General features: G+C 50.4%; 1 protein-coding gene across 1 annotated transcript in view; it reads left to right on the forward strand.

The window, feature by feature from the left end:
* HUNK (hormonally up-regulated Neu-associated kinase) overlaps positions 1–20,031 on the forward strand; it is a 101,459-nt gene extending 81,428 nt beyond the window's left edge. The window contains exons 7-11 of the mRNA XM_027581720.2: positions 663–825; positions 4,954–5,037; positions 10,117–10,164; positions 13,987–14,167; positions 16,835–20,031. Coding sequence (XP_027437521.1) covers positions 663–825; positions 4,954–5,037; positions 10,117–10,164; positions 13,987–14,167; positions 16,835–17,493 — 1,135 coding nt within the window. The 3' untranslated portion in view covers positions 17,494–20,031. The remainder of the gene's footprint in view (positions 1–662; positions 826–4,953; positions 5,038–10,116; positions 10,165–13,986; positions 14,168–16,834) is intronic.
* Positions 20,032–25,989: the final 5,958 nt, after the last annotated feature.

The following is a 25,989-nucleotide window of genomic DNA, read 5'->3' on the forward strand; positions in this document are numbered from 1 at the left end:
CCAGCTCCCTTTTGTGAACGCGGGATCCCACACTGTTCCTTTAACACAGTCTGGGTTGGCTCCTGAATGTGCTCCTTTCCCAGCCCAACTTACATCCAACTCAAGTGTGGGCTCTACCCACGTCCAATAAACACATTTTTAGAAAAGAGTGCCAGATTGTAAAGCAATTCAGGGATAATTGGGGGAAATTTGAATATAGTCTAGATATTAGAGAATACTAAGAAATTATTACAAATTATTAAATTATTGAGTATGTGGATGGTATTGTGATGCTGTAGGAGATGTCCTTGGATCTTAAAGGTACACACTGCGGTGTGTAAGAATGAAAGGTCATGATGCCTGTGATTTAAAATACTTGAGCACTAAATAAACAAATAAATGAAGAAAATAGGGCAAAGTGTTAACAGTGGTGTATTCTGGTGTTGGGTACACAAAGGGTATTTATCCTCTTCTCACTAGTTTTCTGTCTGTGTGACATTGTTCATAATAAAAAAGTCAAGTGAATGAATGAATGGATGGTTGGACACGATTGTTCATTGGGGCCCTGATTGGTGGGGGGCGGTGGGATGCTTTGTGCCGCCATGTTTGTGAGCATCACTGAGGAGGCCCTGGAGCCCCTCAGTGGAGGTGGAGAGGTGACCGGTGCTCTCTCTGCTGGGCAGGATTTCCCTGGAGGACCTGAGCCCAAGTGTGGTGCTTCACATGACGGAGAAGCTGGGCTACAAGAACAGCGACGTGATCAACACTGTGCTCTCCAACCGCGCCTGCCACATCCTCGCCATCTACTTCCTCTTAAACAAGAAACTTGAGCGCTATTTGTCAGGGGTGAGTGGGGCCCTAGTGGCAGTTTTCTCTGCTCTCCATGGAAAAAGGAGCTCTTACACCTAGAGTGTTTCTCAGTTGCTGACACTTGATCTGAGCTGTTAATTTAAACTAAATGGGAGGCTGAGTTTCTGAATGTGGGATAAAATAGTAGCAAAACCTGCTTCTCAGGTAGCTAGCGCTTTTTACCTGAGGTGTTTTTCAAATAATCCTCCCACAGAGGTAAGCCCTGGGCGGCACTGTGGGAGATTCAAGCCACTTTCCCCTTCAGTTTCTCTCTTGCGTTTTCTGTCTGCCTCTGAGCTCCTTGGGTTCCCATGTTAAAGGCATCAGGACTTCTGTGGTCATAAAAGTTGGGGAGCAATGCCTCTCAGGCATTCATCTCTAAAGCATGATTTATGAGGAAGCCATTATTTATATTTACTTCTCTGGAAAGTAAAATGAAACTGAGCTTTACTAGCTTGACCCTGGTGCCTTCAGTCTGGGCGTCAGAGAGTAGGTGTCCTGTGCAACAGGTGAGGTACCCTCATGCCTTGGTCACCTTTGTCCTTCTGCCACAAGCAGTTCATCTATGCCTGGGGAAGGAATGTACATGCTTCGGTGTCTAGTTTTGACTAAATCATCTCTCTCTGCTTAATAATTCTGCATGGAAAACTTGATCAAAGGCAGTATGGTTCTGCATACCACTCCTGTTTCTCCTACTCGGAATGGTGGAGGCTGACGGGTTCTGATAGGAAGTCAGCCTGTTAGAGAGATTCAGAATTGTCAGGAAGCCCATTGGAAATTTGATTGCAAATCCACTGTCACGAAGGGCGACCCTCACCCTGTGTACATGGCACCTTGGGATCTGATGGTGTGGGACTGTCATGGTTAGGAAGACATTTAGAAAACAGAACATGAAGAGCTTCTAGAGCTTTTTCAGTGCGCTATTTTTTTTTCAGTGCAATTTAAAGTCATGTGATAGCCAACTCAGTGTTTCGCAAAATTCCACTAAACAATAGGCTTAGAAACCTTTTGTGAGGTTTCTCTGTTAGCGCTAAAGATGAAAATCCACCTACAGTTGGGGAAATGATATTCTCCCTGTCATGGCAGAAAGGACCACACAATAATGCCCAGAAGACAAGATGGTCAGAGTGTGTCTCTTTAGCAAATAGATTTGGGAGATGTCTAGAAAACGTGCTGAATAGACCAAGAAGCTCATTGGGAGGTTTGTTAACAGTTGGACGAGAGTGCAGATGTTTCTAAGCTGACTCAGCTTAGGGAATTTGTTCAATTTTGCTCCAGTGGGAAATTATCCACAGAAGTACTTTTTGGGTGAACCACCAAAGGAAAGATGTACATGAGGAGAAGCATTCTCAACAGTAAAAGGCTTTTAAAAATAAGATCAGTGTTTTATGGGGGGGCGGGCGCGGGAACATGCCCTGCGTCCGCAGTGATGGGATGACGCTTCTGATGGGGACAAATACGCAGCTTTGAGATGGTGTCACAGTTGCAGGAAAGCTACTGTAGGAGAGAAGTTGAGGCCAGAAAGACAGGACCCTTGACAGTTTTTTTTTTTAAAGATTATTTATTTGGGAGAGAGAAAGCGCGTGCGTGCGCGGGTACAAGTGCTGGGGGGAAGGGGCAGAGGGAGAGATTCTTAAGCAGATTCCATGCTGAGCTCAGAGCCTGTTGCAGGGCTTGACCTCATGACCCTGAGATCAGGACCCTGAGATCAGGACCTGAACCAAAACCAAGAATTGAACGCTTAAGCGACTGCGCCACCTAGGTGCTGTGACACAGTATATTTTTTATATCATTTTATTATGTGATAAGGAGTAAGAAAATCTCTTGTACCGTGCCCAGGTTCTCTGTTCTCTCGTGATAATGAACTTAAAAGATACTGGACTTGAAGCTGCTTCCCGTTTCCTTTTTGTGAGACCACATGCCCCATGTTTCTTTCTTATCTTATCCTTTTAAATTCTATTTGATATGTATTTTATCATGTATGTGATCTGTTAGTACAGTGGTACATGCTTATAGTTATAAATAAATATGCATATATTATAGGTGCCTTCCTATACCTTTTTCACTTATATGGGTTCAAGGTCATACCATTTGGGGACCACTGTGGTAGAAGATAGTAGTTAAGAATTTAAATAGCTGTCAAGCAAAAGGAAGAAAAGAGGATCAACACACTGATTTTTTTTTCAAATGATGACTGTTGTTCAAAAATTAGTTTTTAGAAAGTGTCTCCATGAAGCTATCAAATTCACAATGCCATATTTAAAGGGTGAAATTGCTACTTTCCTAAATAAGCTAGCCGATTCAAACATTCTTTTGGCAGAACTTCTTTGGATGCCGATCGATAAGATGGAGGGACTTTTGGGGTTTTTTGTTTTGTTGTTTTTTTAAGATTTTATTTTTAAGTAATCTCTACACCCAACGTGGGGCTTGAACTCACAACCCAGAGATCAGTAGTCACACACTCTACTGACTGAGCCAGCGAGGCACCCCAAGGGACTTTATTTATTTATTTATTTATTTATTATGATTCATTTATTTATTTTTAGACAGAGCGAGTGAGCGAGCATGCACATGAGCAGGGGGAGGGGCAGAGGGAGAAGGAGAGAGAGAATCTCAAGCAGACTCCACACTGAGTGCATAGTCCGACACGGGGCTTGATCTCACGACCCTGAGGTCACAACCTGAGCCAAAACCAAGAGCCTGAAGCTCAACCGACTGAGCCACCAGGCGCCCCAGGACTTTAGTTTTTAAAATATTTTCTTTCCTCTGTCTCCACATGTACAGATACACATTTTGGTTACTCACACTCTTCCTAAACAATCACTAAAGCTCTTAGGCTGTGTCTTGATTTGTCTTTGTTTCTTGCCATCTGCTTGTTTCTGTTCCTGTGCTCTGCCCAGCATTGGGGTGGCACGCAAGTATTGCAAAGCCGAGCCAGTCTTTGTCTACCGAGAACGTTCCCTGGAAACTCAGCTAATGTGGTTCTCGCTGGAGAAGGTTTTTATTGTATTGTGTCTGTTTTGCACTTAACCCTTCAATCATAGGACATACCTGGTCTGAGAACCAGCGTCTAGGCGAGGGGCTGCTTTTAACTAGAGTGAATTAATCCCCACGGAAAGCTACAGCTGGTCTGCTCCATAATTTCCACACACGGGTAATTTAATTGCATGGTATGCACTGTCCCAGCTATTAATCTCATCAACCAATTACTAACAACCCAAGTATAATTTTAAAACTGAAACTAGTGAACTAAAAAGTAAAATACATACCTTTTTTTTTTTTTAAAGATTTTATTTATTTATTCATGAGAGACAGAGAGACAGAGGGAGAAGCAGGCTCCCAAGGAGCAGGGAGCCCGATGTGGGACTCGATCCCAGGACTCCGGGATCGTGACCTGAGCCGAAGGCAGACGCCCAACCATCTGAGCCACCCAGGCGCCCAAATACATACCTTAACAATTCCTTAATTGTTTGTCATTTCTCCTTTTCTCTCTTGGTTGTCATTTCTTCTTCCTAAAACCAAGAAGTGTGGACTTTATGTTGGGGCCTTATGTAAGGCCATTCCGTGAATATTTGTTGGTTGGCAAACTAATTAGTCATTTAATTCACCCGTCTCCAGACAGGATTGCATGTCAATCATGCACCTAGATCATCTTAGATACAGTTTGCCATCATCTTTAAGCTGTATTATGAATTGCTGTGACTCACTGGGGGGTGGGGCAGATGAGGCTTATTGTTTTTCAATAAGCCAATAAGCAAGGTCCATATCCGGTTTAATAGGTCAATAAAATAAGTTATTCTTTCTAGCTCACGTATTTGGTTTCTGCTTTCACATCTTAGAGTAGCCTTCATTGCACTGATGAAAAATCTGAGACCAGCAAGGAGAGGTGATGTGCCCAGGGTCAACAGTAGGAGGTTGCCTGACTCTGGGTCCGGGGCTCCCCGCCTTACCGCATCCCGCCTGCAGGCCATCCTCAGATGAGGCTTTGCATCGCAATTAACTGGCTTGCCAACCACTTTTGACACTTTCTCCGCCAAGTGCTGCTTTAAAAATGAACGACTACTTAATGGACATTTCTGCTTCCTGTGAGTTAAGCCATGCTTTCCCCCCCTTCTCCTCTGATAGAAATCTGACATCCAGGACAGCATTTGCTACAAGACCCAGCTCTACCAGATAGAAAAGTGCAGGCCCACCAAGGAGCCCTACGAGGTGAGTGACCCCCAAAGCAAAACCCAGGGTCGCTTAGGAAGAGTGGATTCCCATTTGGAGAGCAGAATGGACAGGAAACCAATGATGGTGGGACACAGAAGCAGCAAAAGACAAATACTTACTGGCTTAACTGAGCCCCGAAAGATGGTTTCCAGTCGAGCCACGATCTCTCAGTCGTCAGACTGTGTGGTTCTCAGCTGTGGCCACACATTAGAATCACCCGGGAGCATTTAAATATGTGGGTGCACAGATGCACCTCAGACCAATTCCACTGAATCTCATGGGGCAGGAATCGGGGGCAGAGGGTGGTGGTGGGGGGCTCAGTATTTTTTAAAGGTCCCTGGCTGATGCCATTGAGTGTCCAAGGTTGGAAACCATTGTGAGGTCTTCAAAAGGCAAAAATGAGATACTCAAAAATATACGTGAGTGTAACGCTTGGCATCAGAAGGAAAAAGTAAAATGAGGGACAGGAAAAAGTGCTGGATGAAAGCAAGCTTTTCCGGGCACCTGTCCTTGACAACTTGATGCTACCTAGTACATACGTAAGCGAAGATACCAAGATTCTTTGATTTCAGAGTAAAAACTAGTATCGTATGGCAAGTTGTACCAATTTTGGACCCCCACATGCGTGCTTGGGAAGAGACTGTGCCTGGGAAGCCAGATCCGGGGCCCGGGGTGAGGCCGCCCCCACCCACCCACCCACCCGGGACTCCTCACTCCGTGCTTTGTCAGATGTGGCTTCTCTGCCTTCTCACTAATTTTCCTGGGAATCTGCTTGATTTCCCCTCCCAAGCCTCCAGAATGTTTTCGTTTGAGGAGAGATCAAAAGGGGAGCCCTCCTTCCTCCCTGCCCTGCTGGAGGCCGACGGGCCTGCCCGCTTCCCTCCTCCCTTGTCGGACTCCGTTTTCATCCTGATTATTGCACAAGCCGGGCCTGTCACCAGAGAAGGAAGTTCTCCCGGCTTTTTCTTGAGCGAAGGCTGCAGTGAGGGTGGGTGGTGACTGAGCATCATGCCAGGCTCCTTGGCAGCGACAGCACGTGCGGCGTGGCCCAAGCCAGTCCAGTAACACAGGTGACACAGAGCTTGTCACATGTAAATGTGACAGGAGCCCAGGGAAGGCCACCCCTGAGCGTCAAGGCGGGGCAGAATGGCACGGCTGTCCCATCTAGGCACAGCCTAGGGGACAGTGAGATTGAAGGAGGTGGGGATGAGGAGGGACGGTGGCAAGGATGACCGGGGTGGCCAGGGAGCGTGCCGGAGACCCTGCTGGGAATGGCACCAGGGAGACCATGGGAGAGGCCGAGTGTAAAGTGGTCAGCGGTGTCGGCTGAGCAGTTAGTTAGACCCTGGGGGCTCTTACAGAGACCAGCTCGTGGAAGTGGCAAAGGCAGAAAGAGATTGCATGGGTTTCAGAAGGGGAAGAAGGGAGGTGGAGACAGTGAGCATAGACCTCTCTGTTGGTGGCATTGGCAGTGAAGGGAAGGAAGAGGCCGTGCCCCCCCCCCCACCCCCTGCTTGAAGGATACGGGGTTGTGAGAAGTGAGGGCAGAGGAAGTTGGGAGGAACTCCAGGGATGGCTGGGGGTGGTGACCCCAGACTGGAGGCCTCCTTCCTCTGAGACAGGCTGCAGCACCAGCACGATGAGGATGCGCATCAGCTTTTGCGGGGGCCGGGTGTGCGCTGGGGCTGAGCAGCAAGCCCACGCATGGCTTTCAGGCTGAGGGCAGGAGGGCGGAAGCAGTGTAGGGGCCAGACTCCCCTGAGCTCCAGACCCCTCCGGCCAATTGCTTACTAAACCTCTTCCTGCATGAGCGAAGGTGTCCCCAAACCAGCGTGCCTGGAACTGGCCCACCCCCAGGGTCTCTGCAGATGGCAGCCCCACCCCCAAGTACAGGGCAGAAACCCGGGAGTTACTTTTCCTCAGCCTTAGATCCTGTCAGCAGGGTCTGCCAGCTTGACTCCTAAACCTCTCAAACCCCAACACCCCCTCCGTCTCTGCCCTCCCACCCCATCCCAGACAGCACCGCCTCCGGCCTGGATGTTGGCCACAGCCCTAACTGGTCGCCCCCCCTTCCCCATGAACCCCTGGCTCTCCCTTTTTTGCACACCAGCCAGAGCCGAGCCATCCACACTCAGATGGGATCACGTGACTTCCCTGCTGCAAGCCTTCGAAGGCTTCCTTAACCTGGAAGGCAAAGTCGGTGACATGGCCGCCATGTCGCGGATTAGACTGGTGTCTGCTTGCCTCTCCAGCCTTGTCCCCCGGACCCACACACGCAGCCCTGCTTCTTGCTGTGGGCTCAGACCCACGGGGCCTTTCAGACTTCTGTGCTCTCTTGGCTCCCGGCGCTGTGTACACCCTGTTCCCTCTTCCAGAATGTTCCCCTCACCTCTCTTTGCTGATTGGTATCTTCTGTCTTCAGATTCCAACCCCTGCCGTTCTCTGACCTCTGCCATTGGGTCCCATCTCTCTACAGGCTGTCACACCCCATTCTGCATCCTGGAGCTCGTCCCATTTGCACGTTCTGTTTGCTCAGGGAGTGTTTGACTCAGATCTCTCTCCCACTCTGGACCGTGAGTTCCATAGGAGCAGGGAGTGTGTCCCTTTTGCTCCTCGCAGTATCCCTAGAGTCCCACACAATGCTCTGGCATGCAGCAGGCGCTCAGCAAATATTTGCTAAATGAACAAATGGAAGAATCGGGTGGATCTTGCCCCGGGTCACAGGCAGAATTGGGACCGCAAGGGAAGAAGGTGGAATGATCCAGGCGGGTCACCTAGCTTGACTGCAGTGGCAGACCCACCTGCAGCCTAGCACCTAAGTCTCACTGACATTACCAGGTGCCCAAGCCCTAAGGCAGGGAGGGACATCTCCGGGTCACTTGCTCAGAGGGTTGTCACCTCAGCTGGGGTGCAGAGGATGCAGAATTCACCGTGATGCTCTCTTGCCTCTTGGTCTGCATTTGACTCTTGAGGGCCTCAAGTAACAATGCACCCAGTGCCCCATGCGTGTGCCCGCAATGGCCTCCGAGCCACCTTGCTGACGTCTGTGTCCTCGGTTGCCCTCAAACCTGACCCCTGCGATTGTTTGTTTGAAAGCGTCTGTCATGGGAAAGGGGCCGTTTTTTTTTCCCCCCACCCAGATTATTTTTCTCTGATGATTATCTCATTTGGCCTGAAAACACCTGGCGAGTGTTTTAAACATTTGTTGAAATATTTAACAGGGTTTAAATAGGAACGCTAATGGGAAAAGAGCATTTCAATTTTCTATGATCCGTTTGTTTTCTCCAAATGGCAGCGATACTTGTACTAATTAAATTACGAGCCGTTACTAGATTATCTAACCTGCCTCTGTTGGAGCCCAGAGAGTGGAATGGGGCCAGTTAGAAAACATGTTCAGAGGAGCTGAAAGGGCCCAGGGTTTCTAGGTGAAGACGCCTCCTCAGAGCCTCCGCGCGCCTCCTTCCAATCGCGAGGCGCTGGTCCAGGAGAAGCCGCAGGGAGGGGGATGGGTTTCAGGTCACCCGCATGCCGGCTGGCTGGGGGGGTGGCGGGGGGCTCGGGGCCCACGTCCTGGCCCCGGGAGCGCGCGTGGCCTCTTTGTTCTTCTCAGTTCCAGTTCTTTTTCTCCTGGGAGACAAAAGAGCTGAATTAAGTTGAGAAAATGTCCCCCTTGGGATTACAGGACTGTTCTTGGGCGACCTCTTTCCTCCTGTTCCTTTCTCCTCCTCGTCTTTCTCCTCCTCTTCCTTTAAAAGGTGGCATATATGTCTGTAAAAGTGGGACACATGTCTCATCTGAGAACGCCTCGAGCACGTGCCCCCAGGGACTCCTCTTCCTTAAGAAAAAAAAAAGAGGCCCTCGAGGATGGGGGAGGTCGAGGAGGGGCAGTCGTCATTTTGAAACTGGCTTCTGAGAGCCACATAGAGCCGGAGGTCATGTTTGTTAAAGTCCACTAAGGTGCGGGGAGCAATGTCAGCTCGGCCTCGGAGGGCTTCTCGGCAGCGCAGTCACGGGGCAGCGTGGGAAGGACGCTGTGTGGGGGGGTGGTGGCAGAGGGACCGGATCCGTGTGCAGGGGCTGCCGTAACAAAGGGTCACACACAGGGCACCGAGCAGCAGGGATTCGCTGTCCCTCAGTTCCGGAGGCCACAAGTCTGAGCTCAAGGCTGGTTCCCTTCAAGGGCAGCGAGGGGAGAAGCTGTCCTGTGCCTCCTAGCTACTGGGGGTTACCGGGATCTTGGGGGTTCCTTGGGTTTGGGGTTCCTTGGCTTATAGCACCACTGATCTCTGCCTGCAGCTCTTCTCTGCAGGTGCGTCTCTATGTCCAGTTTCCCCCCTTTTATGAGAATCTCAGTCCCACTGCATTGGGGCCGGATGACCTCCGTAAAGGTGACTCCCCAGCAGGCCCCCTCCTCAAAGGCGAAGGCGAGTGCGCTTTCGCACTCCCCTTTCCCCCAAGCATCAAAGGGGACAGGATCCGCTGCCCATCCTGACTGTCTTCCAAGAAGGTCACATTCTGAGGTCCTGGGGGTGAGGACTCCAATATAGGAACTTGGGGGGAATGCAGTTCAACCCATCACAGGGGCAGTAAGTTTAAAGGGAAAATACTAAAATGTTTGCTTTTGGTGTGTTTCAAATCTATGCAACTTGTAAAAATAAAGTCTGGAATCAGATCAGACAATCTGTGCTGTTGGAAATTGGAATGGTGGTTACCTTTGGGGGCTGGGAGAGGACACCGGTGGGGGTACCAGTTGGGTTCTGTATCTTGATCTGGGTGCTGCTTCCGTGCATGCTTTTGCTCTTGGAGAAAATGCATTGGTTGAACCGCTTCCTTGCCAGGAGAGCACTCCTCCATTAGGTGTCTTAGACTTAATAAAAACTAACCTAGAAAATCTCTTCAGTGCATGAAGTAGAATATCTGCTGCCTAGGTGCATGATGGTTTAGGAGTTTGGCTTCTTGTCTCTAAACATTGAAATGAATAATTCTCAGCCAGAGCTGCAAGTGGTAGGGGATAGAGTTTAGGGGATAAACGGCAGGTACAGCTTCTTAAATTGTTGAAAATGTTGCTTTTCATAGGCCTCCCTGGACACCTGGACAAGAGACCTTGAATTCCATGCTGTGCAAGTAAGAACCTGGGGGTTATGATGGATTAGTTCGAGTTCTCCAGGAAGAACCAACAGAGAGGGAGAGAGAGAAAGAGAGAGAGAGAGAGAGTGTGTGTGTGTGTGTGTGTGTGTGTGTGTGTGTGTGATGCCTGGATACCCAGGGAAAAGTGGATGTTTCAGCTCAGTCCCAAGGCCTTCTGGAAGCAGAATTCCTTCTTCCTCAGGACACTTCAGTCTTTTCCTCTTACTGCCTTCAACTGATCGCATGAGGCCCACCCACACTGTGGGGGTTCCTCTGCTTTACTCAAAGCCTACTGATTTAATCGCATCTAAAAAATACCTTCACAACATCTAGACTGCTGTTTGACCAAACACTGGGTACCATGGCCTAGCCAAGTTGACACTTGAAATTAACCATCACATATGACCCTGAAGGTTGGTGGGTCTTTGCTCAGGGCTCTCTGGATTCTACGTACCCCCATCCCGGTCTGGAATTAAAATGCAGAATCCGATTGGAAGTGGGTTTATTGGAATCCCCTCAGATCAGACTGGTGCTTTCTATGTTTAGTTGACCATTTTTTATTGTCTTGTTGTAACTATACACTTGGCTATGCATTCATGTTTCTACCTATATGAGAAGTGGGCTGTGCAACAGTCCAAAGCTTCTGTGGCCTAATTTATGAACCAGGCCCTCTTTTTCTCAACTCTGTTATGTTTTTCCTGTGGCAAAATCAGATCTCTGTGGCTTTCCCAAAGGAACCAGCAACCAACACCCGGACCCCTGGGCCATCCCAGTGGAAGGTCACCCTGTTACACTCACAGATGCAAAGCTGGGGAGGAAGGCAGAGGGGGCCCACTCTTTGGAACACAGGAGACTAGAGTCACAGGGATGAGTCTCAAGGGAACCAGCCCTGGGGCTCAGATCTCAGAGGCCGAGGACCTGCTTCTCCTCCTCCCACTGCCTGTTGGGCTTGCAGACCGATCCTTCCAGAAGCCCGGTGCACCATCACTCACTAGCTTCTTCCTCTTTCCTCTCAAACAATCATGACACTGGAAGAGTCTTGGGTAGACAGTCCTTTATGAGGCTACATTTTCAAAGTGTCCAGTTTTGTCAATGTCCACGCACTTGTGCAGTGGGTGGAATGTGGTTTATAGGGAACTGGAAGCTGTTTTGTGTGGGGCTTGCTTCTGGGGCCTCACGGGGTCCCCTCTCTCATCTGCCTTGGGGAGTTCGGTTGGGGGGGTTGCGGGTGTGGGGAGTCTGTGAGAATCAGAAGAAAGCCAAAGAGAGGCAGCGGCTTCACTGGGAGGGGAGTGGGTGTGGGCATGTCGAAGGGGAAGATAATGAGTCCCTCTGAAGATCTGTTTCTTTTACATAAAGCACTTTTGCATCCTGCTCCCTAGATCTCTTGTGGAGAAAATAGGGCATGCAAATGAAGAGATATAATTGGATGATTGGTTGCATTTGGTCACCTGTGCTTGGAGGGCGCTGAGATTGGCTGGTGGTACACAAAACGCGTTTCTTGTGTGTGCTGTCGACCCGTCCACAGGGACTGATCTGGCAGTGTATGCCGGGCAGGGATCTGTTGGGTGGTGAATTCTTGGTCTCCCCCTAAGAAACTGGTCACCGTGAAATCACCCATTCTTTTGGGCTGGAGAAGGGCGTCCTGGGGGCTTTTGGAGAAAAACACAAGGGTGCGGGATCCTGGGATTAAGTTCAACAGAGTGGCCCGAGCAGGTGTCCTCATTCCATTCGCCCCATCCCTTGCCACCACCCCCCCCCTCCCCCGCCCATAGGGGCTTTCTGTTTGGTGCCAAATATCCCTTTGTCAGTTACCGAAGAGATTTCTAGAGCCAACCTTGGGCTCTTTCTACAGAAAATTCATGCGTAGAACACCTCTCAGTGCTAATGGACTCTAGTTAGGTGGTGGTGCTGGCCCCCAGAGACTTTGCATCTTGACCCTTTGGCTTTTGAGAAGCCAGAGAGAGTTGGGGAGGAGCCAAGATGAAGCCATGAAGCCAGGCAGCCCTCTAAAGAGTAGGGATCCCAGAGCAGGCCAAAGGAAGATGTACTCATTGTTCTAGAACACAGTCCTGAAAAGGAGGGAGCTGCAATCTTGTCTTTCCTTCCAGTACTGTTTTATGGTGTTTCATAGAAGTGCATTTGATTGCCTTTTTGCCGTTTAGAGTGTAAACAGTGGACCTGGTGATTTTTCTCTTAGGGGTGAAACAGAGGTAGAAAGAACAGCATGAGAGGAGGAAATTTTGCCAGACTTTTCAGGACAAGCCTGTCATGTGCCCTTTGATGCTTGGGGGCACAGGGGAGTGAGAAAGCTCGCTCCCCTTTGTGTTCGAGAAGGGGGTGTTTCATTGAAACATGGAGAGGGAAGCAGTGGAGGATCATGGCCTTGACTGAGATGGACTGGAGCAGGCAGCTGCCCCTTTCCCCTCGGTAACATCCTACACCATGACCTGGAGCACAAGTGTTCTCTGTGGCATCCCCAGTGCCGACCTGGAGCCCAGGGACCACAGCCTGGTCCCCGTCCCTCGCCAGCCCTGTGTCCCCTGGGTCCGCCTTTCGCCTGGCCCTGCCCCAGCCTTCCAGAGGGCGTGCGGCGGCAAGGATGGAGAACACCCACTTTCCGGGCTTCGCCTCTCCTTTCTTCCCGCCTCAGCCCTCCACTGGGGACAGCCACAGCGTCCCCCAGGGGCTGTGGCCCCCACGGTGACCCTCAGGCTCAGCACGGCACCCCCACTTCCAGTTCCTTCCCTCCCATTTTCTCCCACCCGCCAACTGGGCAGCCTAACGAACCCCACTCTGGAAAGGCTTTGAAAATCCCCCTTGGAAAGGGCCCTACAAGCACAAGGAGAGGCTTCCTTAAGAAGCTTTTCAACAACATCCATGAAAAATGGATGAGCTCTCCTGAATTGCAAATGCTCTTAACATTGAAGGCAAAAATGTGAAACTGTCTTTTTTTCCCCCCTCACTGGCGGTGAGGTCAGGGACACTGTTAAACAGTAAACATCAAACACTCTTTAGGGCCAGAGAAGGAACTTTGGAGTGGTATCACCCTTCCCAGAAGCTTGAACTCGATTTTAATTCAGTTTGGTTTTCACTGGCTTTTTTTTTTTCTTTAACATTTCAGTAACTATTTATTAAGCCTCTCTATGTGCCTGGCTTTATGCCAGAGGCTGTGGGGTGGAACATATAGAAAATAGTAAAATTCTCTCCTGTCAGAGGGATTATAACAGAGTTCAGGAAAGGCAAGACTTAGAGCAAAAATGGCTAAATAGTGCCGGTGTTAAGCGCGCAGGCGAGGGCCTGCGTGACCGAGGGTGGGCAAGGCTCAGAAATGCCCAGGATGGCGCAGGGTTCCGACCTCCTTGGCTTGACTGAACACACATGAGTACACAAGGAGATGGAAGTGGTTGCATTTCATTTGCAAAGTTGCCTTTGCAAAACCACTGCCGTGGGCAGAATCTGAGGGCCCTGCTTTAGAGAAGACTACAGATTTCCAGAAGTCCTCATGTGCTTTGCCTTAGCTCCTCCAGCATGTTCTGGAACAACTGACCTCCTCGGGGTGACCTTCCCCTTGCTGGAACACCTTGAAACAGTGCCGTGCAGGGAGCTGAGGGTGACGGGAGCCAGCCTATGGCCTAGGGAGGGGGGCTCCCTGGAGCGTCCGCGGGGCCCTGGCTCTTCCGTTGCTCAACGTGCAATTGAGAACAGAGTTTTGAGAGGCTGGGCTTTCTCAAATCTCCTTGGATAACTCTTCAAAGGGGAGTCACATTGTGTATTTGTGTGTGTGTCTGAGTACATGTGTTTACTTCTGACTTGAAGGACGAAAAGCCCAAAGAACAAGAAAAAAGAGGAGATTTTCTTCATCGGCCGTTTTCCAAGAAGCTGGACAAGAATGTGCCCTCGCACAAACAGCCCTCTGCCTCTCTCATCACACAGATTCAGAACACTAAAGCTCTGCTGAAGGACCGGAAGGCCCCCAAGTCCGGCTTCCCTGACAAAGGTGGGTCAGCTCAGGCTACCGATTAGGCCCCTTGTGTTGAGATGCATGGTCACTGCGTCCCCCTCATGGGTGGCTGTGTGGGCCCCTGGGACACACACGAATCTTGTGCCCATGGGAGAGTGGTGAGCACACCCAAGGGAACCCGAGAACCGTCAAGGTCCAGACTGTGTGGTTTTGGCCACCCGTGCCGGCAGGCTTTGAGACAGCAGGGGCGGGGTGCACTGTCTTGTGGGAGCAGAGACAGGGTACGTGGCATTGTGGGAGGGAGCAGAGATCGGGGTACAAAATATTTCAGGAGTGGCGATTGGGACGCAGGAATAGAGACCGGGGTTGTGGGATAAGGCCCTGAAGCATGGTCGAAGAGTCTGGGCTCTGGGCTGGGGGTGGGGGGCTCAGACCCCGCTCTGTTGGCTTGTTGTGAGCTAAGTTCCTGACCCTCAGAGGATCCAAAGTTGTTCCCTTACTGGCGCAAGGAAACCCACCTGTCGGAGCTACTGTGTGGATTAAATGAGGTACATACGTGGGCTTGTCCGCCCCTTTCAGAGTCCAGCACATCAGGTAACTGATAAATACGAGGCTCCGTCCTCCGGGACAGTGGTGAGCAGCGTGGAAAGCAGGCAGGCGAAGCAGGAAAGTGTTGGGCGGATTCAAACAGTGGGGCTGTTCCCCAAAGAGAAACCTGGTTCTCAGCCAGAGAGGAAAATTCCATTTGATTCACTTTCATTCTTGAGCTTTCCCGAAAGGCAGTGGGTCTCACAGGAGGAGCTCGGCTTATCCCCCAACTTAGTGCTTCTGCCTTCTGGCTTTGTCGGCAGCAGCGAATTCGGGCCCTTGACGATGCCGTCCCGTGGATGTCCCCGAGAAAGTCTACGTCAGGGCTGATACTTTGGATAACTTTGCTACGCTCGAGGTGGATTCCACGCCTGGTAGTTTTCCTGGGCCTGTTACCATTTGTTTCTTTGCGTTTTTTCCTTCACCTTGGCATCTGAGAGCATGATAGGTCAGAACTTACCTAGTCTCTAGCACTGAGCACTCACTGTGTGGCAGACCCTGTTTCAAGCTCTTAGCTCACCCCACCCCCACTTCTAGAGGCACAGGGAACCCTACAAAGTCAGAGAGCTGGTGAGTTGACAGAGTCTAGATTTCCAGTTGGGCTGCCTGGCTCTAGAGCTTTCTCTCCTGACCCGTGTGGCCTCCTGCTTCCTGATAAGGATGGATGAAGAGGAGCCAGCCAGGGTGCTCACAGGGTGGGGGGCTGGTGAGCAGGCCCTTTCTGCGGGGGGTGATGCAGTGTGCAGGCCAGTGACTCTGGGCTGGGAAGCTTCCTCGCAGGCTCTCCATCTCCGGGGAAGTGAAGGATGCAGGACTGGGCAGAGGGGGACGTTAGGCCACCAATTGGGAGCACACGGCCATGGCGGGGAGGGGAGGGAAGGGGAGGCTTGTGTGCCAGCTGGAGCACCGGACACATCAGCCCTTCAGTGAAATTTTGCGTCTCTCTGCCGGTGAACCTTAGGCATCTGTGGTGGCCTGAGGAGGAGATTATTCCGGAATCTGTGGATTTATTTATGTGAGGCCAAGCGGATGCCCTGTGCCCTGGGCTCTCGTGAATCACTCTGCTTATTCCTGCAGCTGAGGCTCGACGGGGGGACGGGGGCCTAAAACGTGGGCCGGTAGAAAAGGGAAGTGAAGACAGGGCTTGTTCCGCAGGACCTGGCTTTATTTCCCTCTGCTGCAGGTTGGTGGGGGTTTCCCTTTCTTTTCTGGCGCCGCCTGCAAACCTGCATTCCAGGCGGTGCCAACCTGACGGGGAAACCATGGGGACGGGCTCATGGCCTTCTGTGTAGAGATGAGGAGTGTGTCACCCCCGTCAGAGTCGGGTGAGGCTCCGGTCGGTCGGGCGTCGTGAGGGCGGAAATTCGGACACTTACGACAACACGGATGAGCCTTGAGGACGTTCTGCTCAGTGAGACAAGCCAGTCCCAGAAGGACAAATACCAGAGATTCCACTCATGTGAGGCCCCCGGCGTAGTCAGAGTCACAGACAGAAAGGAGGATGGTGGGTGCCAGGGGCCGGGAACGGGGGTTAGTATTGAGTGGGGAGAGTTTTAGATTTCCACCATGAAGAGTTTTGTTTCCCAGCACCACGGATGTATTTGACACTACTGAACTGTTACACCAGAAAACGGTTAAGATGAGAACTTTATGTTATGTTATGTTACGTTATTTATTTATTTATTTTAACCACAATTAAAAAAAAAAGTCACAAGGGAAGCACTCCTTCCAGTGTCGCTTGTCTGAGCACCAAATTCACGGGTCCACAGCCCGTGGGCTGGGTGTGTGTGCTTCTGGTTCTGCTGATTCAAAGACTCATTGGCAGGGTCCGGAATGTTAAGCAGCCAAAAGGAGAGCAGATGTCAAGGTGGTGCCATGGGCAAACCGGAACGCGGGAGGCTTCCTGTCACCAGCCTGCTGTCCCCTCCAACCTAGGAAGAGCATCTGGTTCCCTGTGGGGAGCACTGGACGCTGGGGCCCTTTGCTTCTTGGTTCCTTCTGGTGTCCCCGGGGAAGGGTCGTCTCAGTCAAGAGGCTGAAGCAGGCAGGGGAGGGCCGTTCCCATCCCCGTTCACGCGACTGTCCTCATGATGTCCTTTGCTTTCTTGGGTGCAGATTCCTTCGGCTGCCGCAATATTTTCCGCAAAACCTCAGACTCCAATTGTGTGGCTTCTTCTTCCATGGAGTTCATTCCCGTCCCACCCCCCAGGACCCCCAGGATTGTCAAGAGACCAGAGCCCCCTCAGCAGGGCCCTGGGGGCCCTGGCATCCCCCCCAAGGAAGACCCCCTGGTGCTGGATATGGTACGCTCCTTCGAGTCCGTGGATCGCGAGGACCACCCCGAACCGCTGTCCCCGTCTCATCACTATAGGGCTCTAGGCTCACCCGGGGGCTTGGCTCGTGGGAATCCCGGCGAGCGGACGCTCTCCCCGGCCCTGCTGCCTGGAAGCCTGTCCCCTCTGCAAACTGCTTTGCATCCCACTCTGGTCTCCTTTGCTCACGAAGAAAAGAACAGCCCCCCAAAGGAAGAGGGCGTGTGTTCCCCATCTCCGGCTCCCAGTAATGGCACCACGCAGCCCCTGGGGAGCCCAAATTGCGTGAAAAGCCGGGGCAGGTTCCCCATGATGGGCATCGGACAGATGTTGCGGAAACGCCAGCAGAGCCTGCAGCCCTCCGCAGACAGGCCTCTGGAGGCCAGCCTGCCCCCGCTGCAGCCCATGGCCCCCGTGAGCCTCTCCTTCGATGTGCCCGACGGGCTCAAAGGCCAGTGCTGACCTGGGCCAGGGGCAGGGTTCTGGGTATTTCTTAGGAAAGTAACGGAACAGAGCTCCCCACGTGCATCGGGTTGTGAAGATTGGAAGGCCTCGTGGGAGCCTCCTTTAGGGCCTCTCCTCTCCCCCTGCCGGGCCGTGTCCCAACTGTGAGCGGCTCACACCCACAGACCCAAAGCCTGCACCACCCGGGCTTGTGCAGGGACCCCAGAGATGCTGGAATTTACTAGGAGGTGTGGCTAGAGGGGCAGCGTCCTGTTCTCCTCCCAGCCCACCCACTCCCCCCCCACTTGCCCACCTCCCTCTGCTGGGCCGCTGGGGGGCATCGGCCTCTGGGCTGCTCACATCCCAGCCTGTTTTGGATCTTTGCTCACTTTGTGCTCTGTGGCTGCCTCTCAGGACTGTGACTTCTCCCCACGTGACTGGCGGTGTCCCAGGGTGGTTCCCCTTCCTCTCGTAGAGGTGAATCCCTGCCCGCCCGAGGAGGCCCTGACTCAACTGCCAGGCCCGGGGCACTGCCAGCAGGACACCCCCTCCCTCTGTGTGGGAAGGGGCACCGGGGCAAGGACAGAGCCAAAGCGCGGGCACCCCAATGAAAGGAAAAGGCCAAAGGGGACACACATTTGCCATCTTCTGTTTTGGTTGAACCTTGCTAAGCATCGGCGTATCTTTTACAAAGATGATTTTTTCCTTAGGGGATGTCAGATCAAAGTAACAGAATTTTAAAAAAAACCTGGGTGGGGAGATGAGAAGCGATCCTACCAAACTCGTGTTTTCACGAGAGGATATGCACGGAGGGCACCGGCACTCTCCCACGTGATGTTTCCAGTGGCCACTGGCCCTCCCATGGCCTGCAGGAGGGCATGATTGTGGCGGGCCCTGTGTTCTTCCTGCCGTGCCAACACAACCTGAACCTTCTGGAAGGCATGGGACATACTTACAGTTAATGATTGAGAAAGAGAGAAGATGTTAAGGTTGAATGTAGATGCATCTGGAAGGCATCGCTCATTACCTCTGCTCAATGCAGTTTTCGAGCTGCCAAGAAACCAAGTGTGGTTTCGGTGGGACAAGTTTGCTGTAAGCTCTGAGCAGCCTCACGCGGCGGGGATCACGTTCAGAATGCAGTTCCATGTCTTCTCTGAGGAAAGCAGCATTCCTCAAACGTGCTTTGAGTCCACGTTCTGTGTTCATACCTTTTGCCAAGGTTCGAACCAAAGATGCATCTCCGGTTCTGTGTCCGTGCCATCCCGTGTGGTTTTGTGGATCTTGGTGTTGTCTGACCGTGTCTCCCAGGAGCCTGCTGGGGCTGTCTCCACGTGGGGCCTGGGCCCTGGCACTTGGCGGGGGCTGCTTTGTCATGAGCAAAATTGGAAAAAAGAAGAATCACCACGGGGTTGGATAGCGGTTAGCTCAGGAGACGGGTCACACAGTGGCTTGGGGTCTTCAGCTCTTGGCTCGTGCAGGCATGAGCAGAACTCACAGCTGTGGTCACCCCAAGGCTAGTCCACAGCCCATTGAGTCTGAAACAGGCCGTGGGCTGGTTCTTATGTCTTTCCCTATTTAGCCGTCATGACCTCCATCTGCTCTACACGTTTCTGACTGAGCCAGGAAAGAGCGGATATTTGGCTGACCCTGGAAGCCACTGAGATACGCCCAGTCTCGGCTGACCTTGACAAGACCCTGGAACTGCTCCCTGCCCCCTCGCTGGGATCCTCCCGGCTGAAGGGCTTGTTAGGAAGGAGTCAGGCTCCTGGCTGTTGGTGTTATTCCTCTGTATGGCTCCAGACCGGGTTCCAGAACTTTCCATTGAAAATGGAGCTTTTTAAGTGGAGAGAAGAAAAGCATCTGAAAAAGACCTCTCTCCGTTTGACGTGAAGTGTCTGGTTTTTGATCGGTGAAGGAACCTTTTTTGAAAGTGTGACGCTCTGCAGGTTTGCAGGCTCTGTCCCTGTGCCTTGTGAACTTCTTTCCCTCTATGTCTCGTTCTTGTATTGTGCTTTCCTTGAGAACGTGAGTGTTTTTCTGTATCGCTGTTAGCTCATTGGGACATGCATTCTGTTCCTCGACCCAGCCGCACACGGTCATACAACTAACTGACCGTGTCACCATTGGTCACTTGAACTGTGAACTCAGGTTTATTCCAGAACCCAGTGAGAGGTGAGGGGGGAGTGAAGAAGGGTGGGGGGGCAACTGTATTTTTTGTATGTGAGCACCTGACAAATTTATGAAACCAAGTGAAAGAAGAAATGTTAAATTCTTTATTATTTTATTATATTTATATGGGAAATTTGACTGTCCCTTTGGTAAGTACAAAGTGTGTTGTCTGTGCAACCCAAGACTGTCTGTCATTAGTCTGTGCCCATGACCTCAGTCAGCCTGTAGTTAACTGACGGACATGACCAACCTGTCACCGTGTGAAGTCCAGGAGGAAGAGTCACCTGTAATTGTACGATTTGGTCGTAAGTAAGGACTGTATTTATGTCACCATTATTAAATATATGTACTTTTATAATGACTGTGAAATACACTTTTCCCTCACTCTGACTGCCTCATTTATTTGCATTTGGTAAATCTTAACACACTGAGTACGTTGCAGTAGTTGGTTGTCTTCTACATGAAGTCCGTGGCCCCGCCACTGACCGGATACAAGTGGGAATCGAGCTGTAGGGTATTTGGGGGCATCTTCTGCTCCTGTATCACCACTTCATTTTGCTCGTAACAGGTGTATGATCTACAGAATTCTTATCTGACCGACGTACAGCAGACGGCGGTTCAAGACGAATCAGCATTTTTTTTCTTTTTTAGGGGGTTCAGGATCTCCCTTGGAGATTCTGAAAATGGCACATGAAGAATGACATCTGTGAACAGTACATCCAGCTTTTGTCCTTGCTTTAGGGATGGGTGAGGGATGGGGGAAGAAGGCTGGTGAAGTGGAATGGGTGGGTTGGATTGTCCCAGTTCTGACTTCACTCATCACTGTCCACCTTGCTTAAAGCCTTGTGTCCCCCTGGATGGTGTGGCTCAGAGAATGGCATGATGTGAGTGCACCTTCCGCCACACGAAGCTCCCTGAAGCTTGATGGGCTTGCGGAGCCACAATGAGTATCTGGTTTTGGTGATGCTCTTTCCTTTTAGGAGTCCAAACATTTCAGGACAGAGAGGAACCTGAGGTTATGTGCATCAACCCCAGCCTTTTTGAAGAAGAGAAAACTGGGGCCCTGAATGGTTTAAGGACTCCCCAGCATCCCTAAGTGAGCTGGTCCCAGAGCGGGCCTGGGAGGCAGGGCTCCTCCCTCAAAGAACACACAGAAGTCAGAGTGTGGCTGTCGTGGGGAGAGTGGAGAGTCCACATCAGGTCAAGCTGTCATTACGACGGGTATCTTTGAGGTCCTTCCCTAGACCTGGTCTTTGCAATTTCAGGTCACTATCAGAATCGTGCAGCTTCTTGAGATTCTGCACATCGTGCTCTTTCCACCATCCAACCACCGGAGAAAGACTTTTTCTTTCTCAACAGATCTTCCAAGTGAGCAGCAACCCCTGGACATCTTTGTTATATGCATTAGCTCTTAAAAGGCTGTTGGGTTTTACTAGATGAAATCAATAAAACATTTTCTAAATAGCCATATCATGAAATGAAGTCAGAAAGAGTGCAAGACTGATATTTTTAGGGGGGTCTGGAAGCCTCTCGGTTATTATATTTGTTTTCTTTGTAGGACCCTCTGTGAGCTCCAGGCACAGTGAGAATAATTCAGGGCAGTACTGGGAGCTGGTTCAATTTCATGTCATCACTTCTCAATGAAAGGAGCATATTTCCTGAGTAGTAAATGAGTGTATTATTTGTGGCAGCTTTTTCGTCAAGGGAGCTTTTCAGACATCTGGTTCCAAAGACAAATGGGGTATATATTTGAACTTCTTTTCTGCAGACCTGTTTTCGTGACACACCGTTATCTCTCAGATCTGATGGTTGTGGCACCAACAGACTGGGGTGGGGGAAGGGTGGGGAGTAGTTCAACATTCACAATCCCCTTCCATGGGGATATCTACGTCTGAGCTGGTACGTGGATAAGGAGCATTTGGGGCAACCAGCCCTGGCAGCCTAGAGTAGCTTGGTGTGGAGCAAACCCAGGGGTCAGCTAGAGCTTAGTGGTCTAAAACCAAACAATGGCATATTTGTAGGGAAGACAATGCCGGGACACGGCATTATTCTCAGAAATGGGTCTGACTTCAGGGCCTGAGCTAGTTACACAACATACTCCCTGCTCCAGAGATGACCCATTAGGTATTTTGAAAGGAAGGTCTTTGGCTGGTGTTATAAACCCTCAGGAAGAACAAAAATATATTCGTTATAGGCCTTGTGACCGGAGCCCGCTGAAAAGGGCAGGATGTGAGCCTGTGTCACGAACACGGCTTCTTGCCCAAAGTTGGGCCGTGAATTCGTGGCAGGTCTGCGAGGAGAATGCCTTCCGTGACCCCTTCGTCAGTGTTCACTTCTTCTCTGGCAACCCAGTGTGTTAGATAGATGTGGCTTTGTGCTGATAACAAACCCCAAATCTCTGTGACTTGCCCAGTAAAGGTTTATTTCTCACACAAATTTGTATGCAGTTTGGCGGATGCCAGAGCCGCCATCTTCCATGTGGTGACTCAGGGATCCAGGCTGCTTCCCGCCCATGGCTCATCCACGGTTCTGTGGCTGGGGCAGCAGAGGAAGCATGAGCCAGAGGGCCTTCCTCTGCCCTTGAGTGTTCTCTGAGGGCTGGAACTAGTTCTGTGGCCTTCCTGTGAGCGAGAGGCTGAGAAATATGGGGCCGCATGTGGATACTTGGGGTACAGTTACTGTTTCTGTCACAGGGAAGGTGAAGATGCCTGCTGCTTAAAGGGCCCCTCAAACTGGACTGGCCTTTCCCATAGTTACACAATTATGGCACCGCTTGTATGTGCCGATTATTTGTTTTAAATAAAGGGATAAGCATTGTAATTATTAATGTTTCATTTAATTTAAGGGGGGTGTTATGGGCTGAATTGTACCCCTCCCAAATTCATATATTGAAGCCTTAACTCCCAGGACTTCAGTATGTGGTTGTCTTTGGAGATAGGGCCTTTAAAGAGCTAAAATAAGGCCACCGTTAGGGTGAGACCTAGTCCAGTCTGACTGGTGTCCTTACGAGAAGAAGAAATCTGGACACATACAGGGACACCAGACAGAGGAAAGACCATGAGAGACCCAGGGAGAAGGCAACAATCCACAAGCCAAGGAGCGAGTCCTCAGGAGAAACCAAACCCGCCAACACCTTGATCCTGGACTTCCAGCTTTTAGAACTAAAGAGAATTAACTTTCTGTTAAGCTGCCCAGTCCATGGCCCTTTGTCATGGCAGCCCTAGAGAACCAACGTAGTGGGGAGGTCAGATAGGAATATTTACATGCTCCACAAATCTGACAAATTTTCTCTCATATGCTGCATCCCATTTACATTTTCTTACAACTAAATCACTCCCAGAATGTCCTTTTATTTTATCTTTTTGCAGTGAAATCTCACCTTTCCAAGTGTCCCCTGTTTACCAGGCCCTGTGCCAGTTAGTTTCAAGTGTATTTCTTCCTTTAATCCAGAGAGGCACAAACTTCTTCTGTAAAGGGCCAGATAGTAAATATTTTACGCTTAGCTGCCAACCGTGCGACCGTTGTATATTCTTCTTTGGGCTTGCGGTTTTGTGTTTGTTTTTTTTATGACCCTTGAAACATGTGAAAACAATTCTTACCTGGTGGGCACGTAAAAACAGGCCACCACAGACTTGGGCCCTTAGGCCTCCTGCTGTTACCTTCCCAAGAACCCTGTAAATGGCTGTGTTGTCTCTGACATGGAAGTTTAAGTAGTTTGCCCGGTTCACACAATCAGGATTTCAGTCACATGCTGAAGGCGTTCATTTTAGGAACGAGCCCCCTGTAAAAAAAAGAGAGCTCCTTTTGTGCTAGCTGGGCTCCTAGGTGCTCAGAGGAGTCATCATTCATAGTAACGAACCGGCGAAGGGTCTGGGGCAAAGGGAATTGGGAGGTGGGGAGAGACTCTGGCCTTGGTCTTTGCCGTCCCTCCCTGTATTGCTTTGAGTGGATTTCCAGGGTTGGTTGCTATCTGCAGGCCTAGTGGTGCTTCGGGAGAGCTGTCCCTGTCACGAGCCTGCCCCTGCCATGGAGTCCTCACCCTCAGATTCATCCCTGCCTTCATCTGCGTGGAATGGAGCCTGGCTCTGGGGTGCAAATCATTTTCCATTCAAGCCATGTCCCTTTTCTCTCTGTGAATGGCCTCTCAAAAATGGGTTCTTACGACTTATAAAGAAAGAGCTTGCTGAAAGTCTCAGGGAACAAGTCTAAATCTAGAGCAGACGTGAAGCCGGATAATGCCTCATAGGCGAATCATCGCCGTTACTCACACCTGAATGATGCTGTGTCACCGCAGGTTGGACACGTGTCCCCTTTCCTGAGAGATGAGTTGTGTCATCTGAATCAGCTCCAAAGAGCCCATTCAGAGTCCTTCCCACCCATGACCACTTCAATTACATGAACCCTTCTCACTTTCAGAACATTCGGGCCCAAGCCACAGAATCACAGGGACATGGGGGGTCACCCAGCCCTAGGCTCAGTCCCCTGGAATTTGGGGCAGTCCTCGAAGAGCACCAAGAAATGTGGGTTCTTAGAATAAGCACAAAGGAACCTCACGGAGCAGAGTTTTTATAACCCTCTGCTAATTTAAATTAAAAAAAATTTTTTTAACTTAAAACTAATGTGTCATGTATTCAGATGCAAAATCAGTGTGAGTCTTGTGAGTCCAACCCTCCTTGTCCTCTCTGCTTTGGGTAGTTCCGGGAATAATTTTGAAAGGTAGAAGTCAGAGCCAACCTCCCTCTTTTACATTGATTTACGTGATGTATTTGACACCAAAATGGAGAAATGATGCATTGAAGAACTCCCAATTTGTCAGTGGCAATGTCTGCCTCCATGATCAGTTTTCTTCCCACTATCCCTGGCAAAGAGCCCAGAGTTAAAGGAAGGCTGGGGATGCTTAGGGGTGTCACGAAGTTGGGTCTGCTTGCTCCCCTTTCAGATTTTTGGTCCCCAGAGTGGATGATCATAATAGAAAGAAGGAAATTAACTTGTGAAGAGGGGATATATATATCCACTCCCTTTTGTTTAAAAGAGAGTGGATATATATAAGTGCTCTCTCCACTTTCCCAAGCCTAATTTGTCTTGCCTTCCTTTGAGTACTCCTAGGTATACATGTTGCAGCACTGACTGTGATAATTGTTAACACATTGCTCTGTCCTCCAGGGCTCTAGGACACTGTCTCTCTCATCTTTATATCTATACCCAGTGATCTAAACACATGGATGAATGGATTAATGGATGAATAGGTGGGTGGATGGGTGGGTAGATAATGGATGGATGGATGGTAGATGGGTAGTGGTGGGTGGGTGGGTGGATGGTTGGATGGAGGGGAGGGTGGGTCAATGGGGAGATGAATTGATGAATGGGTGGATGATAGATGGATAATGGGAGTTGGATGGTTGGTTGGATGGATGGTAAATAGATGGGTGTGTGGATGGTAGATAGTAGATGGATGGATGGGTGGGTGGTAGGTAGTGGATGGATAGGTGGGTGGGTGGGGAGATGAATGGATGAGTAAGTGGATGATGGATGGTGGTAGGTGGATGGGTGGTTGGATAGATAGTAAATAGATGGGTGGGTAGATGGCAGATAGTGGATGGATGGGTGAGTGGGTGGGGAGATGAATGAGTGAGTGGAGTGGATGATAGATGGATGGTGGTAGACGGATACATGGATGGATGGATAGTAAATAGATGGGTGGGTAGATGGTAGATAATGGATGGATGGGTAGGTAGCGAATGGATGCATGTGGATGGTAGATGGATAGTGGTAAATGGGTGGGAGGTTGGATGGATGGGTGGTGGATAGAATGATGAATGAATAGGATTGAGAGTAAATGCCAAGAGGAGTTAAATGACTTAGTGGATGGCTGCAGGGCACTTAAGAGAAAGGGAAGCACTCCCCTAATTCAGGGTATAAGCCCTCAAATACTTTCTAAACATAAAAATGAAGGACCTGGAAAATAAATAGGGCATGAACTTTGGATACCAACATCCTTCACACATGGTGGCCAGTGCACTGCCTCCTCCTACTCTAAGTCCATTCGCCACCCTGGAAACAAGTAATCATGGACCTTGGTTGTGTGGCGAAGCCCTTGTCCTCATCTGTCAAATGCATGTACAGCCATTTGACTGTTTTCCTTTGGTGACCTTAGAGAGATTTGGCAAGAATGCGAGGCAACTATGTGAGAAGCGGAGCCTGTTCCCTGGCCCAGCTCTTCTACTCACACAGTTGTTTACTGGGCCAGGACACTGAGGCCCAGACTCCTCTCTGTATCCTAACGCTGACTTTGAACTACTGGCGTCCTCACTCATGTCTTGTCGCCCCAAGCTTCCAGCCTCATTG

Source organism: Zalophus californianus, chromosome 1, assembly GCF_009762305.2.
Source record: "Zalophus californianus isolate mZalCal1 chromosome 1, mZalCal1.pri.v2, whole genome shotgun sequence".
Lineage (NCBI taxonomy): Eukaryota > Metazoa > Chordata > Mammalia > Carnivora > Otariidae > Zalophus > Zalophus californianus.